General features: G+C 42.5%; 1 protein-coding gene across 1 annotated transcript in view; it reads left to right on the forward strand.

Annotated features, from left to right (window-relative positions):
* FAM135B (family with sequence similarity 135 member B) overlaps window positions 1-14,250 on the forward strand; it is a 327,919-nt gene extending 313,669 nt beyond the window's left edge. The window contains exons 15-20 of the mRNA XM_043539051.1: window positions 265-356; window positions 3,893-3,990; window positions 4,362-4,513; window positions 5,168-5,278; window positions 8,951-9,064; window positions 9,730-14,250. Coding sequence (XP_043394986.1) covers window positions 265-356; window positions 3,893-3,990; window positions 4,362-4,513; window positions 5,168-5,278; window positions 8,951-9,064; window positions 9,730-9,935 — 773 coding nt within the window. The 3' untranslated portion in view covers window positions 9,936-14,250. The remainder of the gene's footprint in view (window positions 1-264; window positions 357-3,892; window positions 3,991-4,361; window positions 4,514-5,167; window positions 5,279-8,950; window positions 9,065-9,729) is intronic.
* The last annotated feature ends 9,293 nt before the right edge of the window (window positions 14,251-23,543 follow it).

The following is a 23,543-nucleotide window of genomic DNA, read 5'->3' on the forward strand; positions in this document are numbered from 1 at the left end:
AGGAACATCTGCAGCACCTGCAGCTAAGATCTAGGGAGCCCTCAAGCAGCTGCAAAGTTTGTGGGGATTCCTGTCTCACTGCTGCTCCCCTGCATGGCTGTGTCAGGGCTTACCATAACGCAGTGAGCCATCAGTCACAGCTGCACTCCCCGCGACAACTCCAGGGGCAGTGTTGAGATTTGAAAAGAACATAGTGAACAGAATCTGTAGTATTTACCCTACTGTGAAATGAAATCTCTTATCAAGTGCTGTTTCTTTTTATAGGGAACAGCGCAGACCTGCGACTAGTAAAGACTTTTATAGAACTGGGACTCCCTGGTGGAAAGCTGGACTTCCTAATGTCTGAAAGAAACCAGGTAATACAGGTCCAGGTTCTGCCCTCCTTTACATCCCCTGCAGTCCCATTGAAGTCACTGAAACTTAGCCCTTGCAGAGCAGATATCAGGAATTGTACATTTCAAAGGCTTAGGGCCAAAACCTACTCATCTTCAGAAAAAGGCCCATTGGGAGTTTTGTGAGGGGTGCAGGATTTAGCATGGATATCCTGCACCAGCTCCCACTCAAATCCATAGTACTTTTCCTCACTGGAAGGAAGCTGTTGCTGGCCTGATCCTATTGCCACTGAAGTTAGTAGCAAACTCTCCATTGGCATCAGTGGTCCAAGGATCAGAAAGGAGATAATTAAAAACAGCATGTTAAATGGCAAGTACAATGGTCTGATATATCCATCTATTGCAAAATTATGCAGAACAAAAAGAAAACAGCCGGCCTGATGATGTTCATTCTAAATGTTCAAGAGGATGCAATGGTCTGCTTGAGGGAGTTGGTACTGCTGGTTTCAACTAAAGCATCAGACGGTTTTCCTTTGTGTAGTATATTTTGATGTATTTGCTCGTATGATAAAGAAATGCCCTCCAGGAAAGGTAATCGGTTGCCTGTGCAATGCAGAGCAGCAGAAATGAACTCTGTCCTCTGCCCTACATGCATGTGATGCAGCATATTTAGTACATAAAGGGCCACATCCATAAACAGAGCAAGGATTTCAGTGTCCAGTCAAAAGCATTCATCTGTTCTATTAATGGTACCGGGAAACTTTAGAGCAAAATATTCCAATGTGGGTTGCAGTGCAGCTCTCTTATCCAAAGGTAGGTTGCAACGGAACAACCTGTGCTCTCACCCTGTTCAAGTTTCTGTTGATGTCAGCAGCCATTCACGGAATGCAGAATGCATGCAAAGTAACATTAATGATGATCATATTGCGCACGTTCGCCAGAGGCTCTCAGGGCACTTTACAAACATGAAAGAGTTAAGCCTGACAGCACCTCCGTCTCCTGTTGTTTAGCGTGCGTGGTGAGGCAGTATTGCCCTCATTTTACAGTTTGGGAAACCAGAGCACAGCAAAGCGAGCAGCTTGCCGCTGGTCACAGAGCAGGTGCACGGCACCACTAGGAACTGAGCCCAGGTCTCTTGACTCCTCCTGCTCTGCTTTTAGCCGCCATATCCTCTTCCCTCCCTGAAACAGAGAGCCATATGGAGACTGTGACAGATCTGCAGTGTGAGCTGTCTAGAAAAAATTTGCCTTACGAGGAAAAATGTGAATCTATGTCATTTGGAAAGGCACTGAAGTGATATTGAGGGATGGAAACACAGACGAGTGAAATAGGAGGACTCTGTGTGTGTTGTGTCTAGGACTTACACTTGGGATGGTGTTTTTCCACTTCTAAATAACCTGCAAGATTCAAGATAATGAGCTTAGGAGGAAATCATTAATTATCGATGCAGACAAAACAAATAGGCAGGAGGTTAGTAGACTGTATTTAGTTTATGAGAACATTTATTTTAAGGCAGCACTGGAAATTGGATATGCTCATGTTCTCCTTTGCAAGAGCTGCAATTAGTGAGATGAATTTTGTCACAGAAGCATTAATTACTAGATATGTTTTCCCTAAATATCTGTTCCAACACTTGATGATTGTTTCCCTGGCATCTCATTAGTTTTGAATTTGATTTAGAGTCCTGACACAGTTCTAAACAAGAATACTCTCCTGCAGTTCTGTTGACTAGACAATTTATAGATTGTTTTGTTGTATCACAAATGGCAGTATTGCCAGAGGCAATAAATAACGTAAATATCCTGCTGATACGCATCTTGCTACCGATTAACTGTCAAACACCACATGGTATTGTGTGATAGCAGCATACAATTTTTTTGATAACTTTGTTAGGGTCAGTTTATAATACCATAGACTAGTCTAGCCTGATAATCCACTAAATCCTAAATCGGGGATCGGCAACCTTTGGCATGCGGCCCGTCAGGGAAAGCCTCTGGCAGGCCGGGACGGTTTGTTTACCCGCAGCGTCTGCAGGTTCAGCCGATCGCAGCTCCCACTGGCTGCGGTTTGCCGTTCCAGGCCAATGGGGGCTGCAGGAAGTGGCGTGAGCTGGGCCACCTCTTCCCACAGCCCCCATTGGCCTGGAACGGTGAACCACGGCCAGTGGGAGCCACGATCTACCGAACCTGCAGACACTGCAGGTAAACAAACCATCCTGGCCTGCCAGCGGCTTTCCCTGATGGGCCACATACCAAAGGTTGCCGATCCTTGTCCTAAATGCTAAAGTTGGGGCTGGTCTACATTAGGAACTTACATCAGTATAGCTGCATCTCTCAGGGCTGTGAAAAATCCACACCCCTGAGAGACATAGTTACACCGACCTAACCCCTGGTGTAGATCGTGCTAGGGAGATGGAAGAACTCTTCCTAGCTAGCACCTCTCGGGAATGACCCACACCGGCTGGAGAACCCCTCCCGTTGGCATAGGTAGCGTCTACACTTAGGTTTTGTCTGCACTAGCACTTTTGTCCGCACACCTCTGACCGACAGAAGTTTCACTGACAAAAGCGCTGGGGTGGACGGCGCTGTGAGCAGGAGATGCTCTCCCACCAACACAGTGCTACCACCACTCGTAGGGGGTGGTTTAATTAGTGTAGACATAGCCGGAAGTGCTACAGCAGCACAGCTCCAGCTGTGCTAATGTAGTATCTTAAATGTAGACATATGCTTGGTCCCCTACATAAGGGGGCTGATATTCAGAGGGGTTGAGCATCTGCAGTCCCCTCTGATAGCAACTCAGGTCCCTTTATGAACCCTAGTCTAATAATATTGGCCTAAGCAACTTGTGTGCCATTACCGTGATCTTACAGTGTGGTTCTATTACATTATACGACTGTGTAAAAAGGGGGTTGTCTTACTCAACAAATCTGCTCACTTTGTGTATGCAGAGTCATGTCCGTTTTAGAGACTAAAATGAGTTTGTATGCCCTTTACTCCTGTTAGCCCTGCCAAGCCAACGCAGCTAGGAGAGTATGAGCTGGAATATATTCCTCCTTCTGCATCATCAACAGACTTGCTCATTATGTTCCAACTAGTTACACCCATGTAAGCCCCCGATGGCAGTGGGCTTCCACAAATGTCACTATGGGCAGAATTTGGCCTGTAGATCCTTCATTACCGTTAACGATGTATGAGAAGGAAGGAACCAGCCTGAGCGAGTTTGCAGCATTAACCCTGAGGGGGAAAAATACCAAGTCTGTTTGCTTGCAAACTGAGCATATTTAGTATGGAATCATTGAGAGACAATAAACGTGGAACTCCTTGAAGCTGTTTTTACACAGTCACCTTTTGGAGGAGAAATGCAACTTCCAAGGGACCTAGAGAATGAGAAAAATTGGATCTGTGACTTTTTTTCCCCTTGCCTCTTTATGATGCATGAAATGTTCTTATTTTATTGCTTGTATTTTTCCTCAGAAATATCATTCGTCCAGTTTTTTTTTGTACAGCAATGCAATACATTGACAGTTCAGTCATCAGCTGACACCATTCTCTCTTCACCAGACTGATACTTTTGCTGATTTTGATTCAATGACTGACCGATTACTGGATGAAATTATTCAACATATCCAGTTGTACAACCTCTCCATCTCCCGGATAAGGTAAAACACACTGACGGTTAACTGGATGTGACGGAACACTGTAATGTTCAATAGAATCATCTCTCCATTATACGGAGCCTGATACAAAACCTGTTCATGTCAGTGGGAGTTTTTCTATAGACTTAATGGGCTTCACAATGTGTATTAAGATGTTGGTTTTGTCCATACCTGGCAGAGCAGCTGCTGAGCTGGAAATGTCATGGAGGATAAAGGAGATGGGAAAACATGACTAAAAGGCACTAATGAACAATCTGTTTAGAGGCAGAGCCAATCCACATAGGGCAAAAGAGAGCAATGCATGCCCAACACATTTTGAAGTTAAGGAATATATAGACTGTTCTTTGTCTGTGTCATTTTGTCTCTCCCAATAGTTTCATTGGTCATTCCCTCGGAAACGTCATCATCCGATCAGTACTAACTCGGCCCAGGTTTCGCTATTACCTCAACAAGTTACACACCTTCCTGTCCCTCTCTGGGCCTCACCTAGGGACCCTTTACAACAACAGTACTTTGGTCAGTACAGGTAAGAGTTAATGAAAAAGACTACGATTTACTTTTGTGTGTAGCAGTACCTGTAAGAGACCATTGTGTGAATGGGGCAGTGGTATAACCAGAGCTGTGGGAAATATTCACACCAGACCTCCAACCACTTGAGTTTAGCTTTGGGTTTGGGTTTAGCTGCATTCAGGAATCCCAGCCCATTTCCTGGATCAGGAAAGCCTGCACATGTGGGCTGAGGCTAGGTGCTTCCACCTCTGCACTGAATCTCAGCTCCCAATTCCCCCCTCCCGCCCCCCGCGGCCTCAATAAAGTTGTTTCTGCATGAGCCCCAAGGTCAGGGAATCCCCTGACCAACAGCTGCCTCTGGAATCAGCAGCATAGTACCTGCAAAATACAGGAGTAAAATTATGTGATGGGACAATAATGTCATAGCTCTCCTGGATCCTGCTTTTCTCTGCTCATGGAAGCAGAGAATACAATATGGCCCTGAGGTTTTCTAGCCACTGACCACTAGCACAAGAAGAAATGCAGAGTACTGATGGCCAATTGCCTTGGCACTTCTAGCCCGAGAATGTTCAGTCACAATTTTGTAACCATGGAAGGGATTCTTTAATATTTGAGACGTTTGGTCTGATGATTATGACTACGGTAAACCCACACCCAATTGTCATTCTAGGCCTATGGCTCATGCAGAAGCTGAAAAAATCAGGGTCACTTTTGCAGTTGACCTTCAGGGACAACGCAGATCTGCGCAAATGTTTTCTGTACCAGCTCAGCCAAAAACCAGGTGAGAAAATGTCTGGGTGGAGAGCAAATTCTCCAAAGTGTTGTCCTGTGCTGAGATGCTCTTCAGGAAATAAAAGAAGTTGTCAGTGTTTGATCTGTGATGTTTGCTAATCGTTGTTCGCGTCAAGGGGAGATGGGCCTGAAGCAAAACTATTTAATGGACTCCTCTGTCTGATCTAATCCATTTTACCTATGCATTTCTAGTGTAGACATCACCATGGAATGTGGTTGCCAAACGCTCCCCACCAAACTTTGGTCAATTTGCATCTGAATACAAACGCAGTAGTTCAGGCCCATCTCTGTGTGCACACCCTGTAAGCAAGGACTAGCCGTGTCCTTAGGTCGCTAATTTATATTGCTAAAGGGCAAAAACTTTATTGTTTCGTTTGGCTTAGTTTGGAGCCATTCACTAAAGCTGGGTGAGAGTTGACACATAGAACTTTTGGTGAAAAATGCAGATCTGATGATACTGAAGCAGCTCGAGAATTTCTGTTGGTTTTGCCGAATCGTTTCATCCAAAAAAATCCCTATAAAAAATTCCCAACAAGTCAAAACATTTTCTCTAGAGATTTTACAAACAAACCATTTTGATTGTTTGGTTCCAAATTACTTTTTGCTTCAACACGTCCCTTAATTGTATTTTTTTAAAAAATCAAAAATGTTAAAAAGGCTCAACATCTACACGATTTTTATTTTTTTTTTATATTTTTTTGGTTTGCCAAAAAAAAATTAAAAAAAAATTTGGTTCAACCCAAAACATTTGATCCTTTTAAAAAAAAATTGCCTAAGGACAAAAAAAATCCACTATGCACACAGCCCTAATTCTCACCTTTAGGACCCAGGGTGTTTGAGTCTAGGTCCTCAGTGATGCTTTTATTTATGCCCATTGCTAACACCACAGTTCAATGCCAGAGGGAGAGTTATCATTCTTCCGCTGTAATGCTAAAGAGAGGTCCCATTACCCCACCTCAGTCTGTCCATGATCCACTGAACTAACTGAGGCTCTTTCAGAAAAGAATTGGACCGAACCCTAGTGTCCTAGCTAGAATTCCCTCTCTCAGGAGAACATTCCTGCTAATGGAGAAGTCTGTATGTGAGTGGTCAATTGCTGTACATATTTGCCTACGCTGTCACTCCTGATATTTAGTTCATCACCCATGAACTACTGGGATAGGCTGCCAGAAGGAAGAGGGCTATTTGTAAAATCAAATGCTATTATTTAATAATACTTTGTATGACAGATGTGGAGCTGATATGTCATAATGTTATGAGTATTGCTACGTCATAGTTATATGAGCGGAAGTTGTATGTTGCAATTATTTGAATTTCCTGTATAACTGCATTGATCTAATTTATATTGGTGGTAGTGGTCAATTTATCATACACCTAGAATGCTTGAATTCAACTGGGTCTGGATGGGCAGAAACACAGTAGATCCCAGATAAGAGCACCCAGGCACACACCTAAAAGATAATGGCATCCTTCCAGGCTGTAGGCCAAAGAGACACAGCCGTTTTGCCTCACTGGGAATCTAGAGATTAAAAGGGCTATAAACAGTTATAAAAAGTCTTGATCCCTGCGAAGAAAATGAGTTGCTACAGGTCTCTCCAGGGAGTGTCATTGGACAGGGAGATAAGCTGACAAAGAGGCTCTGCAGAAGAGTTTACAGAGAGCGAGGAGATGGTTAGACACCTGGTAAGCTGACATGAGTATAGGCCACTCTGTTGTTTATAAGACATGCTTTTTCTTAGATGCTGTTCTGCTAGATACATGATAAATGATACTCTGCTTTAAGGAGGCTGTTGGGTCACTAGTTACCACTGTCATTGCCCTGTAGGGAACAGAACTGCAGGATCTGATCCCAAGTCAGACCTGCAAAAGTAATCACAGCTAGCGCCAGGGTCACTGCCACACAGAGCTCAATATTAGGGGAAGAATTGCATGATTCAGCCCTGAGTTCGGGTGACAGCTGGGGGCCCAAGACCTCAGAGAGGGGTGCAATCGATGAGCCCGGGAGGAGTCAGAGGTGCAGTTCCCCAGTAACTGTGTCACTTAGTACTTGCCACCCTCAAATACTGTACAGATGCTAATTGACCCCCAGAACACTCCTAAGAGATAGATGGTTACGTAGTAGTCTTCTCATTTTACACATAAATGCACAGAGAAGCCAAGTGACTTGCCAAAATCACGGAGTGAGTCAGAGCTGCAAATAGAGCTCGGGAGTTCCTGAGTCTCTTGCCAGTGCTCATTCCTCTAGACCGTGCAGCCCTACTAATATTCAGGGAGATGCCCAATATCTCACAGCAAAGTCTGCGGCAGTGATAGTAAGTGAATGCAGGTCTCATCACTCCCAGGCTTGTGTTTTAACTGCAGACCACTCTCTCTCCTACACTACCACGATCATATGCATACCTCCGTCCTTCCCCCAACTGTGTCGCTCCCTGTAATACAGCCTTGCAGTAGCACCAGTCTGCATCCTGTGAGCCTTATCCAAAACCCACTGAAATCAAAGGAAAGACACTCACTGACTTCAATGAGTTGTGGATCGGGTCCTGGCTTGACCCCTGTGCTACTCCATGAATCTTGTAGGGTGGAGTGCTGTTTGTGAAGACTTCCCTTGCTTTAATGGTGGTGCGCTCAACAGTTCTTATGATCGATGGTGGTGTGCCCAACAGGCTTATGATCAATCCGTCACTAGCACGGTATACACAGCTGATGTACTAGAATAAGCCGGGATTGGTAGTGCACACTGAATTCATCCATCTTGGCTGGTCCAGATGACTTCACAATACATTAACTGAGAAAAAAATCGTAAATCACAGCAATGCATTCTCAACACCATGGGCTTTTAATTACTCAATAGAAAATAATGTCCCGATCCTTATTTAAAAATAAAACGACTCCTGAGTCTACAGTAAGACTATCAACCCTCATTCAGATCCCCCTTAAAAATCTCTTTTCTGCCATGTCACTTCTGAGAATTGGGAGTATTTAAAAAAAAACAACCGAACAAAACCCAACAACAAAATCCCTAATGTAATGGAACTATCCCGCGGCTTAACTCCCTTGCTAAGTAACCATGGGATATCATTACTGTGAGCCTGAACCTTTGTCTCTTTCCCACCACATTTTTGTGTTCATTTATGATGCTCATTTGTTTGTTTCATTTCTCAGTTTAGGCCCTGATGCTAGAAACACTCACGTTGAAACGAATGGGGCAGTTCATGTTTGTAAAGTTGCTCACACGCATAGAAATTTGCAATATTGGGGACTTAGACTAGAAGCTCTTTGGAGCAGGGGCAGTGCCATTACTTTTTCCTGTTAAGCATCTGGTCCACATGGATGTTAAAAGGAACTAATGACATCACAGCTTACATCAGTGATATCAGTGGCTTACGCTATTACTGTACTGTTCTTTAGAAGTATGCTACTTATATAACTATTCTTCCTCGACTATGTTGTGCATTTTAAAACACATGCAATCATGCCATACTCCTGAAGAAGAATCTGTGTAAGCTCGAAAGTTTGTCTCTGTCACCAACAGAAGTTGGTCCAATAAAAGATATTACCTCACCCACCTTGTCTCTCCAGTACTCCTGTTAACATTTGTGTAGATTTGTTGTTTTGATAGATTGCTGAGATATACAATTGTTGATGTATTTCTTTGTTACAGGTCTTCAGTACTTTAAAAATGTTGTACTGGTGGCATCTCCCCAGGATCGATATGTCCCATTCCATTCAGCGAGGATAGAAATGTGCAAAACCGCACTTAAAGACCGGCACACAGGTACGATAAGACCTGTCATAAATAATGGCAAAAGCACAGCAGTATGATTCTTCGGCCACCAGTTTCATGTGAATGATTGATTTAAATTGGGTTATTCCTGATTTACACTGCTGTATGTGAGAAGAGACATCCATGACCAAAAGGTCAAAAATGATGCCTGGCATTATCAGTCTCCCAGCTTTAGTTCTTTCCCTTCGCTTTCTCCACTGTTTTCCCCCAGCCCGGACATAAGTTGAGGAGGGAAGGACATCTTCCCACCCATTCCTTAGGCATTCCTCTCACAGGAAAACACAAGGCCTAAGAGGACCCAGATCCAGATTCAATATAAATCATTCAAATCCCTAGAGAGCATTACCTGGTTTCCTCACCAGCCTCCTAAAAACACCTCAATTTAGTGTTCTGGAATAAACAAGCAAGGTGTTCTGGCCTTATCTGGTTCCCCCATCAAGTCCCAGAGGAGCTGTATGCCCCATGCCACATTGCTAGCCCATCTGAACTCTACCTTACAGAGAAGGAAGGGTCCAATTCTGTTACCTCTGAAGATAACGGGAGTTTTACTCTTCACTTCAATGGGATCAGGCCTAAGTCCTGAAGTACTTTATACAGTGTAGAAGACCCATCACCAAGTCACTAACACTTTGACTGCCTCTTAAAATCTCTTTCAGGTCCCATTTACGCAGAGATGATAAATAACCTGCTCCAGCCTTTGGTCGGGGCGAAGGACTGCACTTTAATCAGACACAACGTGTTCCATGCGCTCCCCAACACTGCCAACACGCTGATCGGACGGGCTGCCCACATAGCCGTGCTGGACTCTGAACTTTTCCTGGAGAAGTTTTTCCTGGTGGCAGGACTCAACTACTTCAAATAGCGCCTGAAGCACTGGGTAACAAAGGAAAAGCAGAGTGTTCAGTGGCATAGAAGCCCTTAGCCAAAAAAGCGCAGTATTGGAAATAAGTAACATGCACATGATGAGGTGGGACCCTCACACTCCTCCCATTTTCATTTATGTTTCAGAGAATAAAGTGCTGTGGCTTTAAGGTATTCCAACTTCCAAATATTGGTGCTTTTGGAAGACACAAATATTCATGGTCAGTTTCCATGTTCTCTTTTGATTGTTCACCTAAGACAAAAGCCACTTCTGAAACAGAGAACAAAAATAAGAAGGCCAACTCTATAGATGTGACTGAACCAACATGATTCCGACCTCTGTTAAATATCAACTTTGATTTCACGCTCATGTAATAAGAAAGCTATACATCTGTAGCACTTTTGTTGGGGGTAGTTAATACAAGAGAAAACAAGCATATATGAACTCAGGTTAAAACCTCCTTTTTGATGAACTGGACAATATGAAAAATATTTATGTGGTCAGAATCCTTGATAGCATCAGTGGTTCCATTTGTCTAAAGAAAATGCAGAGATGGTTCCATTATCCATACCCATTTGTAACATTCATACGCTCTTGGCATGGGAAGGGGGAGAAGAAACATTTAAATAAAAGGAAGGAGTCTTTATAAAGCCTTTAAAAAGCTCCATGTCATATGAAATAAATGAACTCAAGATAGAAGCAATCAAAGCAAGAGGAGTCTATTGGAATAATCATGGGATACAGTCATCTTCTGTTAGCCTCTCTTCTGTTTACATTTATGGACTAACATTGGTTTTGCTTGTCTTTATAACCAAGGTACATTTTTTATTTTTTAAATCCATAGCTACCTACATTGGCCCCAATGTTAAAAAATTTTGGTATTCTGAGCTGTATTCAAAGTCATGCCAATTAATAGTGCTACCAAACCAATCAAAGGCAGTAGGCTGTAGCTTTTCAACAGAAGGTTGTGAAATCCTTCAAAATACAGGGCTCTTCTATTGTGCCCTTTCTGAAATATGTTAGTCCCACCTGGAACGCTGTATGCAGTCCTGACTACCACAGCACTAAAGGTGGGAGAAAATTTTTAAAGAGAAATTATTTAAAAATATCCAAGTTGTTTCCCAAGGTTCAAAATTGACCCACTTTCCACTTTTTCCATTTTTGGGTGTGTTTTTATTGAAATTTTTATCAAAGATATGATCCAAATTCTCAGTGTTAAATTTTGATAATGATTTCAGTAAGTTTTCCTAATGTATTTGATCAATAATAAAAATAAGTCACCTCAATTTTTGCAAAAAAAAAAATTGCAAAATGGGAAAAAATCAACAGCCCTTCATGAAAGATTTTGCTTTTGAAAGAAGGCAACTTTGTAATGACAACCGTTGTGTTCAGAAATATGAGCAGCTCTTCATACAGTAGATCTTGTAGGGTGTGCCGTGCAGAACTACGAAGATTGTAGCAGATGTCAAGAATTAAATGATGAGTTAAGGTGAATGAAATTATGTTCCCTGAAAGAGGAGATTTCAAAGAGCTCTAAGGGAAACTTTGAAATTTTATGACAGGTTTCAGAGTGGTAACCATATTAGTCTGTATCAGCAAAAACAAGGAGTCCTTGTGGCACCTTAGAGACGAACACATTTATTTATGCCCGCATAAATTTGTTAGTCTTTAAGGTGCCACCAGGACTCCTCGTTGTTGTTGTTTTTTTTTAATATTGTGAAAAACAAGATGGAATTTAGGCAGAATATTTACTGAACAGGGTCATTAGCAAATGGAACTTCTGTGGCAAGCAACTGATGCAAAAATATGAATAGGCTTAACACCAGTGTTTGATTCTAGATACGAAGGACAGGGCTGATGGTGCTAATAATAAGAAGGTGGGATTAAGATCAGCAGAAAATGGGCAGGTATGCTGGGCCTGGACACCATTTTCTGTCCCTTAAAGGTCATGTTGAAATGAAGTAGAAATAGTAAGCATTTATATAGCATGTTTGGAAACATTAAATATTAATCAACACTCCAGTGAGACATATGGGACATTATCATCCTCACTTCACAGATGGATAGCTTAAAGCTGAGAGGCTATATGACTTGCCCAAGGCTATAAAGGGAGTCCGTGTCAGAGCCAGGACTGGAACTGAGGAATCCTGGCTCCCAGTTCTGTACTCATACCACCAGCTCATACCTCTGCTTCTGCAATTTTAGTGCCAGCTAAACTTATTTACTACACAATTTATCTCCTTCTGCGTAAATATTTGTATGAAAGTTCTAACAATAATTATAACGGTGTATATAGGATTGGGTTTCATATACATAGAAGGTAGTCTTTTTGCATTTATTTAATTTTTATGCCAGAAAATAATTTATACAGAAAAGGTATTATTTAGTTCCATCTCTTCTACTTGAATATTTATAACATTCAATTTGCTAGTACTCAGTGAGTCAGGCAGAACCCTGGAGAGTAATGATTCCTACATTCAGACCAATGGTTTCTGACCTTGGAACAGTTTTGCCTTGCATTTGTCCATTAGGCACGACACCCTGCCTTTATTGTGTGTGTGTGTGTGTGAGAGAGAGAGAGAGAGAGAGAGAGAGAGTGTATGCGCGTGCACAGGCATGTGACACTCCTAAGCCAATAGGAGTTTTGCATAAAACGAGTGGCAAGAGTGTCCCTATGTAATATTCATTAAGGGCCTGATCCAAAGTCAATGGGAATCTTGCCATTGATTTCAATGGGAGTTGGATTAGGCCCATACAACCTGGTCCCTTGAAGAACATTACAGACAGCTGCCATGGTTCTAAGATAAAGCCTAGAAATGTCATTCTTTTAAAATGACTGGTTGTAGATTTTATTTTCCTTGTGCTGCCAGAATGTTGTGAGAAATATTGGCAGTAACAGTCCAGCTTGATGTTGATTTGAAGCTATCAGGTGTCTTGGGGTTTTGTTTGTTTCTTTGTTTCTTTGTTGGTTTTAATTGGGATGCTGTCTTTGTAAAGACCCTGAGTAGTATAAAACCTATCTTACCTACAAGTATGTATTACAGATGTGCAGAAAATACATGCAGCCATTACAATGTATATAACATCTTAAATGTTTGAACATGATTAAACTTATCAATTTGGACTCATTTGGAAAGGCTTTTTTATGTCAATTTATATATATTGCTTACTACAGATATTTTGCTTACTTCAAGGATAGTTATTAATAAGGTGATATATATAGATAGGTAGATAGATATCTATCACCTTATTAATAACTATCCTTGTAGTAAGCAAAATATCTGCAGAGCTGATTGTCTAGCATCTTGGTTACAGTGTAGACTTTGGGGGTTGTGTTTTTTCATTAAGACGCTCTTTAATATCTAGTCGGCAAAGTTATACCCCAGCATTACCAGTAGCAATTGTTTTTACTTTCAAACCAGAAAAATAGCGCGTAGTATATTTAAACTGATATAACCGTGGAGTCACATGTATGATCCCAGCAGTCGTACAGTTCACTACAGATAGGTGGGGGTTTCAAGAACTGTGGGAGAGGTGAAGATGAAGAGTCAGATCCTCAAGTGGCATAAATCGCCACAGCACCACTGAAGCCAAATGAAACTATGCTATAGACCAGCTAAGGATGTGGGCCAAATTCTTACTTTTGAAAAGTCATTTAGGGCCTAATCCAATGCCCTCTGAAGCCAATATCTATCTTAATTTTGTGTTCAATGGGCACTGAATCACATCCCATGTCACGTCTGATTCATCACATCGACCAAGACAGTTCTTTCATTCTGCTTTTCTTCCTCCCTTCCCCAGTGCTCTGATTGGAATCACTTGGTGAAGGTTCAAGATATAATCCTGAAATCATGGTCCGCCCTGACTTCAGGGCGAGTTGTCTTAAGTGAGTAGTGAAGAACTGCAATATTTGACCCCAGATATTAATTATTACCAGACCCTCATATAGTCATGTGGCCAGCTGAACAGTTATCTGGAGTTTTTCAGTCACTTCTTAAGAAGCAATCCATGCGATCACTGGCAACATTTGAGATACATCACATTCATAAAATATATATCCCAAATGCATGAGGTATCCTGGTGATTTTTATTATCTCGAGGCAGTTTCTGAACCATTTCAGCCATCTCCTCTTCAGTGACAGGATTTTCTAGTTCTCTGTGATGCCATATTATTCTGAAAGCCAAACAAAACAAACTAATAAAATTGTATGGACAGATTCCTAAGAATAGCTTAATGAAGGGGGGAGGGATAGCTCAGTGGTTTGAGCATTAGTCTGCTAAACCCAGGGTTGTGAGTTCAATCCTTGAGGGGGCCATTTAGGGATCTGGGGCAAAAATTGGGGATTGGTCCTGCTTTGAGCAGCAGGTTGGACTAGATGACCTCCTGAGGTCCCTTCCAACCCTGATATTCTATGATTCTAAGAGCAACTGAAATGCGTTGCAAGTGTACTGATGGGTTTTCCAGCCGGAACTGTCTTTTTAACCAAAAATAATCATGTATAAGCAGCTTGTAGTAGGAAAGCTTTGATATTAAGCATGTGGAAAAATAGGAGGCATTTTAAAACAACTATAGCATTTTGGGGACAGCTCAGTGGTTTGAGCATTGGCCTGCTAAACCCAGGGTTGTGAGTTCAATCCTTGAGGGGGCCATTTAGGGATCTGAGGCAAAAAATGGGGATTGGTCCTGCTTTGAGCAGGGGATTGGACTAGATGACCTCCTGAGGTCCCTTCCAACTCTGAGATTCTATGATTCTATATCCCATTAATCGCTGGGCTAAATTCTCTTCTTAGCTTCTAATACAGTGCAGAGAGTCTTGCCAATTCTCTGTTTTGGATGAATTCTATCTCACTTGTCATGGCTGGCTACAGATCTCATTTTTTGCATTTCTCAGTTTTAATGCCAAGACAACTAGGACACACATGGACTATATCTCAGCACTGCAGCTTGTCAGGGGGAAATGTTTGAATTCAAACTGCCCCAGTGGTTCATAGAAAGAAACTTAACTTTAGCTGTATGTGAGTGAACATCAGCTATATGTCTGTGGAATAGCAGCAGCCTCTAGGGCTTGGCTAGATTAATTTCAGAGGATCATGTTTTCTGTCATCCTCTTAACCCACATTGGAAACATTATGTATTCATGAAAAAATCTTTGCACGAGCACACTACGTGTTTGTGCACCTGACTAGTGACTATTCAGTTTCCACATACAAGTGCAAGATTTTGCAGATACAGTGGGATGCACCAGCAAATATTAAAGGGATGACTACGAGGTCCTTTAAAGATCTGGCTGCAAGTATTCCTTCTTCGGGCTTGTCATATGTACCCCATTTCTCTTTTATAAAGTGATTTATCTGCAATCAGAATTGTGCCAAACTGTTGACTTTAATGGACGCTGAAGGTGCTCAGCACCTCAAAGGATCGTGTGTTTGAGTCTGAAGAGTTTGAAATCTTAGCATGTACAGATGCCACACAGCCTTGGAGAATTATAACAGTAATAACGATACTCCCCTTTTGTTATTGCCTTTTCCCAACCGTGATTCAGAGGCAGAGGGATGGAATGGCATGCCCATGCCCGCAGCAGGAATTTGCATCAAAGCTGGAATTAGAATTCATTAGCTTCTTGCTCCCAGTCCTGTATGCAGAGCAGGGAAGCTCGGCTCTCTTACAACACTACCTCTGAAACAGCTGGTCTGCTCTGATATTAATGCAGTAGGAAATGGCAACTGTAATACCACCAGGGCATCTAACAGCATTGTTAGCCTCTTACCTTTCAGGGCCCAACGGAAGTCTCTTACCCTAACTAATGCAAATATCCCATAATCATCAGTGAAGTTCAAGATAGTGTGGGTCCAGATCCAGAAGTGGTATCAGCAGAGCTGATATATGCCAGCTAGGCCCTGGCCCACTGTTAGTATATTTTATCTATAAACTGACTTTTCCATCGGAAGAACAGTTTCCAAGCACCATATGGCATTAGAGATGTTCTCACCCCGGGGATTCTAAGTGTCATGTTCCACACACAGCTCTTTAGTGTGTGTTTTATACTGTTCCAGTCCTTACATTCAGTAGTTTTGATATTAAATATTTAGTCATAGGAAATTAGGTGAATAAACAGCATTTCTTAGCTAGGTCTCTGATATTTACCAAATTTTCCCCAGTACTTTGTCCAGTGCATGTAATATCGGTCCAGATCCTCAGCTGGAATAAATCAGCATAGCTCCGTTGAAGTCAGAGATCATGAGTGCATGAATTCAGTGGAGCTATGCCCATTTATTCCAACTGAGAACCTGGCCACAATAGTTAAGTGCTTTGGTAAATATATGGCAGTTATCTGATTTTGAACCAGATGGTCTTTCGTTGCTTCCAGCTTCTTAAGACACCCAAACAGAAGCCTTTTGACAAGGTCCTCTGGTGCTACTGCCTCTGGCTCGCATCTCCTTAAACCCCTATCAGCAACTATATATAAGCTGCTGATGTATGATGTTTTGGAAGATCGGATGCCTCTTGCTCGATTACCCTTTCGGTATTTTTGTTTGCAAGGAAAAGTTGTTGGTAACAGTGAATCGAGTCTATATTTCCAGATACAGAGTTACTTCAGCTGAGCTTTTACAAACAGACGTGTGCCTTTTATATACCAGGGGTGGCCAAACTGTGGCTCGTGAGCCACATGCGGCTCTTCTACAGTTAAAGTGAGACTCTCGGAGCGACCCACACCCTCCCCATTCTCTACCTACCAGACTTGGGGGGGGGAGGGCAGCAGGGTGGTGAGGTAGGGGCTTCTATCCAGTGAGGAGGGGGTCTTGGGGCTTCAGACCCACAGGGTGTGCCTGCTGAAGCCCCAACTCCCGACAGGTGTGCCCCAACTCTCAAACTTCTGATGACTGTCATATGCGTCTCGGTGGGTCAATAAGTTTGGCCACCCCTGTTATATATTTTAAGGTATACCTAATCCCGCCTGGAAGTGGCGGGGCGGGGGTGGATTAGATGACCTCTTGAGGTCCCTTGCCTTATATTTCTAGGGCTATGTCTATACTACCGTGGTAAGTCGACGTATGCTACGCAACTCCAGCTACATGAATAACGTAGCTGGAGTTGACGTATCTTAAGTCGAGTTACCATGGGGTCTATACTGCAAGGGGTCGACGGGAGAAACTCTCCTGTCAATTTACCTTACTCTTCTCGTCAGGGGTAGAGTATAGGGGTTGACTGGAGAGCAATCTGCTGTTGATTTGGTGGGTCTTCAGTAGACCTGCTACATCGACTGCCGGTGGATCGATCTCTGAGCATCGATCCCGGCTGTAGTGTAGACATAGCCTCGGATTCTAGCTTGTTTATAACAAGACAGACTCATCAGGACATAGGCTAACAATTACAAACCATAGTGCCTCATTTTAGGAGATGTGGAACTCCCACAGCTTCCATTGACTACAGCAGAGCTGTGGGTGTTGAGTGTTGCTGAAATTCCCATCAGGCTCTTTTTATTTAGGTGCCTAAATATGGATTCTGGTGCCTAAGATAAGGCGCACAGGTTTGAAGATGTTGGACATGGGGCATTTTCCTCTGTTCATATCATCACCATTTGGAGTCGAGCATTTTGAGCACTACGTACAAGTGGCATGGAAAGGCAAAACATTATAAAGGATCCAGATCTTCAGCTGATGTAAATTGGCAGCATCACAGGGAATTCAATGGAACTATGCTGATTTACACCATTTGAGACTCTAGCCCATTAGCATTTAGAGCAGAATATCTGGAGCCAAGCTTCAAAAGTTCCACAGCAAGGAGGAGTATCAGACCCCACTGCTCCCATTCTGGAGCTCTGTCTTCCATTCTTAGGTTGATATCAACTGATTGGTCTGGTCTGCACCTTGGCTGCAGATTAGGCCCCATCCAGTCACTGAATCCACTCCCATCAGTAACTTGTTCTGCTGGCAGCTCTCTGTGGCATGGTCTCCAAGTGCAGCTCCTGGTGTCTCTTCACCAGGGCTTCCCTGGATTGGTCTTTGCTCAAGCGCTCATGCAGGCCGATATTTCTCTGTCTATAGCCAAGGTCACCAAAAGGTGTTACTGCCCCTCAAGATAGTTCCCTTCCTCAAATCTGTGATCCGCGTTGGAGCAGCAGTCACACGTTCAGGTGAGGATGAACTTCGTTCTTCCATCTGGACTTTCCTGTGGATGCCATGCTCCAGCAGAATGTTTGCCATGACTAAACTTAACCCTCACTGAGCTCTTGACTAGAGACTGGGAAGAAGATTCTCTAGTTCATTTTGACTTTGTGACAGGTATATACTTTGTCCATTTAATGCCCCACTTCTAGGCATCAGGTTGTCCTGGACTCCACTGCATCATGCATCCCAGCATTGATTCTCTACGTCACCACACTCTGCCATCAGTCATGACTTACATCCCATGACGGCACACCGTATAAACATCATGAGATGAGCTAGATCTCTGCAATGCAGCTTTTTAGGATCACTTTAACTCCAGACACTTGAGAATTAACACTCACTTTTAAAGAAAAGAACTTGACCAGTTACTTAACAAAATACAGAATGAGCCTGCTCCTGCTTACCCTGGAAGCAATGGCAACCCTGCCATTCAACCTGATGAACCTCTCACTTATACTCTTTTGTCCATATACAATGCTACTACAGTATTTGGATATTTGGCATAATCATGCAGTTAGCCGTGTTTGCTCAAGGGAAATCCATTTGCACACTGCTACACTGCTGAGGTCAGGATAGAGGTGCACTGGCAGAGCAATTATATGTCTGCACAGTACCAACTTCCATTACATCTGGCGCTAGGTGGTATTATCAGTCCATAAAGTCACTTATTATTTTTTCTAAAGTAAGTTCTTTCTACAGCAACCATTACCCCCCCCCCATGTTACACTCCCACTCCAAGGATGGCATTAAAACTGAGGTTTTATTAACCTTAATACATTTATAACTTATATTTATATTTTAAAAACCCAACAACAATAAAATAAAGGCAGTCTGCATACGCCACACATCAGCTCCATCTCCCTGGAGCACAACAACCGCCACCTTCCTGGGACCACATCTTTCTTCCTCACTGTGTTCCCTTTTACCTCTTCAGCAGTGCTCTGAACCCTTAGAGGGACAGGGCACAGGTAAATTAACTTTGACATTCTCTTCTGAGTACAACTCTTCCCCTTGTAAATGTAATGTTGTCCCAACATTTCTATAAACAAAATATCTAACATTCAGTACATCATTTTGACTTATTAGCAGTCATCTATGACTTCCACATACTCATAAACAATTGTTCTCAGATAAGTCTTTCTTTCTGCTCCTTCACCAGGTCCTGATTTCAATGATGTATGACAAGTGAAGATCCATTATCCAACAAATCAGCCAGTTCTGAACAATTTAAATTCCCAGAGATACTCCTATCATAGGAAATACCCATTCTCGTTCAATGGCTTAGCCATGTAACTCAAAGTCATTGGGCATAACAAAACAACAAATTACCCAGAACTATAAAACACTTGATGTAGATCAACATCCAGACCATAATTCAATATCACTCACATCAGTCTTAGATGGAATGCAGGATAAGTTAGAGAAATAGGTACTGGGTACAGCATGTGACAAACATGAGGAAAAAAACCTGGTGCATTCACCAGTCCAATAGTTGTATTTAGACACTGATAAGTAGATGTCCCTAAATGTTCATATGTCAGTATCTGTGGGGCTGTTCTCTCTCTAGTTAGATGACTTCCCAGTCAGTGGGTTGTTCTGATGATCTTGTGCACTACTGGTTTCAGGTTCCATGGTTTCATTTAGGTTGCCATGACTTTCAACAGCTGGTGTGAATGTCACATAAGTCTGAAGAACCTTTTCCAAGTGTACAGGATCAACAAAATCCTCATTTCCCAGTTGTGGATGAAGTGTTTCTATCTCTGGATTCAGAGTCTCTTTCTCGTGGACAGTATCTGGTACCACTGCATAATGTAAAAAGAAAAGGAGTACTTGTGGCACCTTAGAGACTAACCAATTTATTTGAGCATAAGCTTTCGTGAGCTACAGCTCACTTCATCGGATGCATGTAGCTCACAAAAGCTTATGCTCAAATAAATTGGTTAGTCTCTAAGGTGCCACAAGTCCTCCTTTTCTTTTTGCGAATACAGACTAACACGGCTGCTACTCTGAAACATTGCATAATGTAGTTCATCTTCCCTCTCACTATCAGAATCACAGGATTCCTGTCCTCATTTTGAGCTCTTATTGCACTAGTTTTCCTTGTTCTCTTTGGCTATGTACACACTACAAGTTAGGGGTGGGAATCCCCTGGTCATGTACACATACTTATCCAATGGGTAAGTACTCAACACAGTTCAGCCATGCCTCCGCTGCTTCTACCCGTGCTACTGCAGCTGCATGGCCATTTATACTTGCACTAGTTCAATTAGCGCTAGCACAAGTATTTGAGCAGGAGCAGGGGAATCACAGCCCTAGCTGGTAGTGTACATGTAGCCTGTGTCTTCTGCTGTGGTGGTTTGGAGATCAGTAGTATATCCAAGGGTAAGAAGTAACAGTGAAGTAGAAGACTCAGGTGAAGAACTTAAGACCTCTTTTCTATCTTCTGCTTCATAGACTGGCCTATCCCCTTTCCTTTCAAGTACAACAAGAATTTTGTCTTCCCAGTAAGACCTGAATTTGCCTGGTCCCCCTTTCCCTGAAAGATTCCAGACAAGACCTGTGAGGGAGGAGCATCATGGACTTTTTGATCATAGTGATTCTTATGAGTAGCAGATTTCGGAGAACATTCTGATGCCAGTTCATAAGCTTCTTTGTTCTGCTGTTTCCATTTCTTAGTGTCATCTTTATGGTCCTGAGATTAAGATTAAGAGTTTATAGGCTGACCAAATGCGATGTCAATGGGCAAATGTGGTGATCATCCATATAATAAATAGGAGGGTGAGAACCCTGCAGCTAAATTTTGTGTACAGTTGTAGGTATAAATTACCTTATAAAGGGGTCCTTCCAGTTTTATTTCTGTTCTTCTGGCAAGGCTCTCAGCATAGCCAGCAGAGTTCGCTTCAGCCTTTTTGCTTGCCCATTGCCCCATGGATCATACGGGGTTGTGCAAGATGTTTCATTTATACAGTAGTGCTGCAACCTTTAAAGTAAATTACTTTCAATCTCTGTCCCTGTGTCATGATTATCCTTTTGGGGAAACCAAATTTTAAAACAAAGGCACTGACAATCTGGTCTGTGACAGTCTTTTCTGACTTGGTGGTGGTAGGGTATGCTGGGACAAACCTAGTGAAGTGACCCACTATAACTAAGGTGTATTCGCATCCTCCTTTGCTTTTTGACTGGTAATAGCACCTTAAGATGCTCCTTCGTTTTGGAAGGCTCAGATCCGTCTTGCTCTCTGAGCTGCTCCTGAGGCTGTCGTGAGCAAACTGCTCTGCTTACAGCTTCAAGGATCTCTTCTTCAGTGGGTCCATTTTGAATCCCACTTTCAATCTGATAAGCCAAACTAAGAAAATTTAACCAGTCCTTTTGGTGGTTGTTGTCACTGTGGCCTGTTATTTTGAAATCCTTTTTTTGAAACTGGTTCTGTGTTCTGGAGTGGGGAAGACCACATTTTCACTGGGGATTGGGTTTTAATTTCCTACATGCTTGCCAGGAAGTGTTCTTCAAGCAACTTTCATTTCTCCACATACTGTTTCTGAATTGTCTTTACTGTAGTGGCTTCAATCAGCTCTTTTTTCTTTTCTTAATTTCTTTCTTTTCTTTTCTTTTCTTTTCTTTTCTTTTCTTTTCTTTTCTTTTCTTTTTTTTTTTTTTTTGGTGTAGCAGTCAGTTATCACATTTTCTCTCTTAATGTCAGTAATGTAATAAGACAATCCCTGATCTTCCAACTCTTTACTATGTAAGTGGCTTTTTATATGTTTGATAAGAGACAAATGGCTTTGAATGCAATTTTACTGTGATCTGTCCCAGAAAAGCCCAGACAGTCACAGACTTCTCTTAAGTACTCATGTTCTAGATGACATAAGAGTCCTCCTACCTCCATTAGACTGTCCTCCAGCTCTCCCCCAGCTATAGTGCTTGCAAACAATTAAATCTTCCCCTCTGCTTTCAGAGAAAACAGTCTTTCTTCAGAACCACTTTTCTGTTTTCCTTCTGACAGCTCTCCACAGAACAGTCTGCAGCAGCTTCCTCTCTCAGAGAGGTCAGATCACTGCAGTTCAGTCTCACCTGCCTGGGCTCGCCAAATGTTACACTCCCGGTCCAGGGATGGGTTTAAAACTGAGGTTTTATTAAACTTAATATAAAAAACAAATGAACAAAGACAGCCTGCATGAGCCCCAGACCAGGTCAGTGTCACCAGAACACAACATCACTGTTAGGGTGCTTATTCCTTCACCCACTTACTTCCCTGGTCCTTCTCACATGAACAGAGAGCAACAATACCCGAAGTCCAAAGGTGCAAACAATTCGATGTTTATTGGGGTGAACTTCCAGCAAGCATGATTCCTGTTTCCTTCCTTAGTGTGCCCCTTCCCAGCTCTGACACCACAGAGCCTTACCTGTGTCCCTTTTCCCATTCCCCTCCCTTAGCAAAACATAATTCCAATCCCCCACCCCCATTCCCTGTTCCCATTTCCCACCCCCCACCCACACACTCACTTCCTGATTGACTGCAGACTATATAGTAAAACTTGAGTTCCGCTTAGCTATACCTTAACCAATCATTTTACTGAAATTTAACTAACCAATCCTAACATATTGTAACATGATTATTTAACCAATTATATCCCACCACCTTAATTAGTTTACACCCAGCAAAATTAGTTATACAGCAGACAGAAACAATCACAGAACCAGACAGAGATTATACAGACAAACAATAGGGAAATGGGGACTACAGTGATAGAACAACACAGAAATGAGGATTTCACATCCCAGCTATTGATAAGTGAGTTCTTGCCAGACAGGATGCTATCAAACTAAGTTTCCTTTTACATCTCCTAGGCACTTCCCTTTCTCTGGAGGCGATAGGCATTATCAGTACAGGACTGTATTCCTAACAGCCCAGTAGCACCTTCTTTCAATGTGACTAGTTTGGAATGTGAGGAGGTGACCGGTCGCTTCCCAGCTTATGGCTGCCTCTGCTGCTTAGCCAAAGGCCTTAGCCTAAGCACAGGGCCTCAGACTGTCACAGTGAGAAACAGCCCTTACACCGGCAGACAGTGATTTTGATTCTTTCTTTTATACCTCTAGAACTAGCTAAGTGATAAGAATACACCTAAATTCTTAGAGTATAGGCCTTTACAGACAGGCCTGAATATCTATATCCTAACAATCACCACCCTCCTGGGGCCACACCTTTCTTCCCCTTCATGTTCCTTTTTTACCTTTGACCAGTGCTCCAAACCCTTAAAGAGACAGGACACGGATAAACTAACCCCAACATTCCCTCGTGAGTGTTACACCTAACATAGTGAAATCAGATCAGGGATCTGTTGTTCTTATTTGCTTCTTGTAGTGCCCAAGATGCACATAGGTGCTTTCCAAAGAGAAATATGGCCCGATCCCTGCCATGAAGAGAAAAGCCTGTGTGAA

Source organism: Chelonia mydas, chromosome 2, assembly GCF_015237465.2.
Source record: "Chelonia mydas isolate rCheMyd1 chromosome 2, rCheMyd1.pri.v2, whole genome shotgun sequence".
Classification (NCBI taxonomy): domain Eukaryota; kingdom Metazoa; phylum Chordata; order Testudines; family Cheloniidae; genus Chelonia; species Chelonia mydas.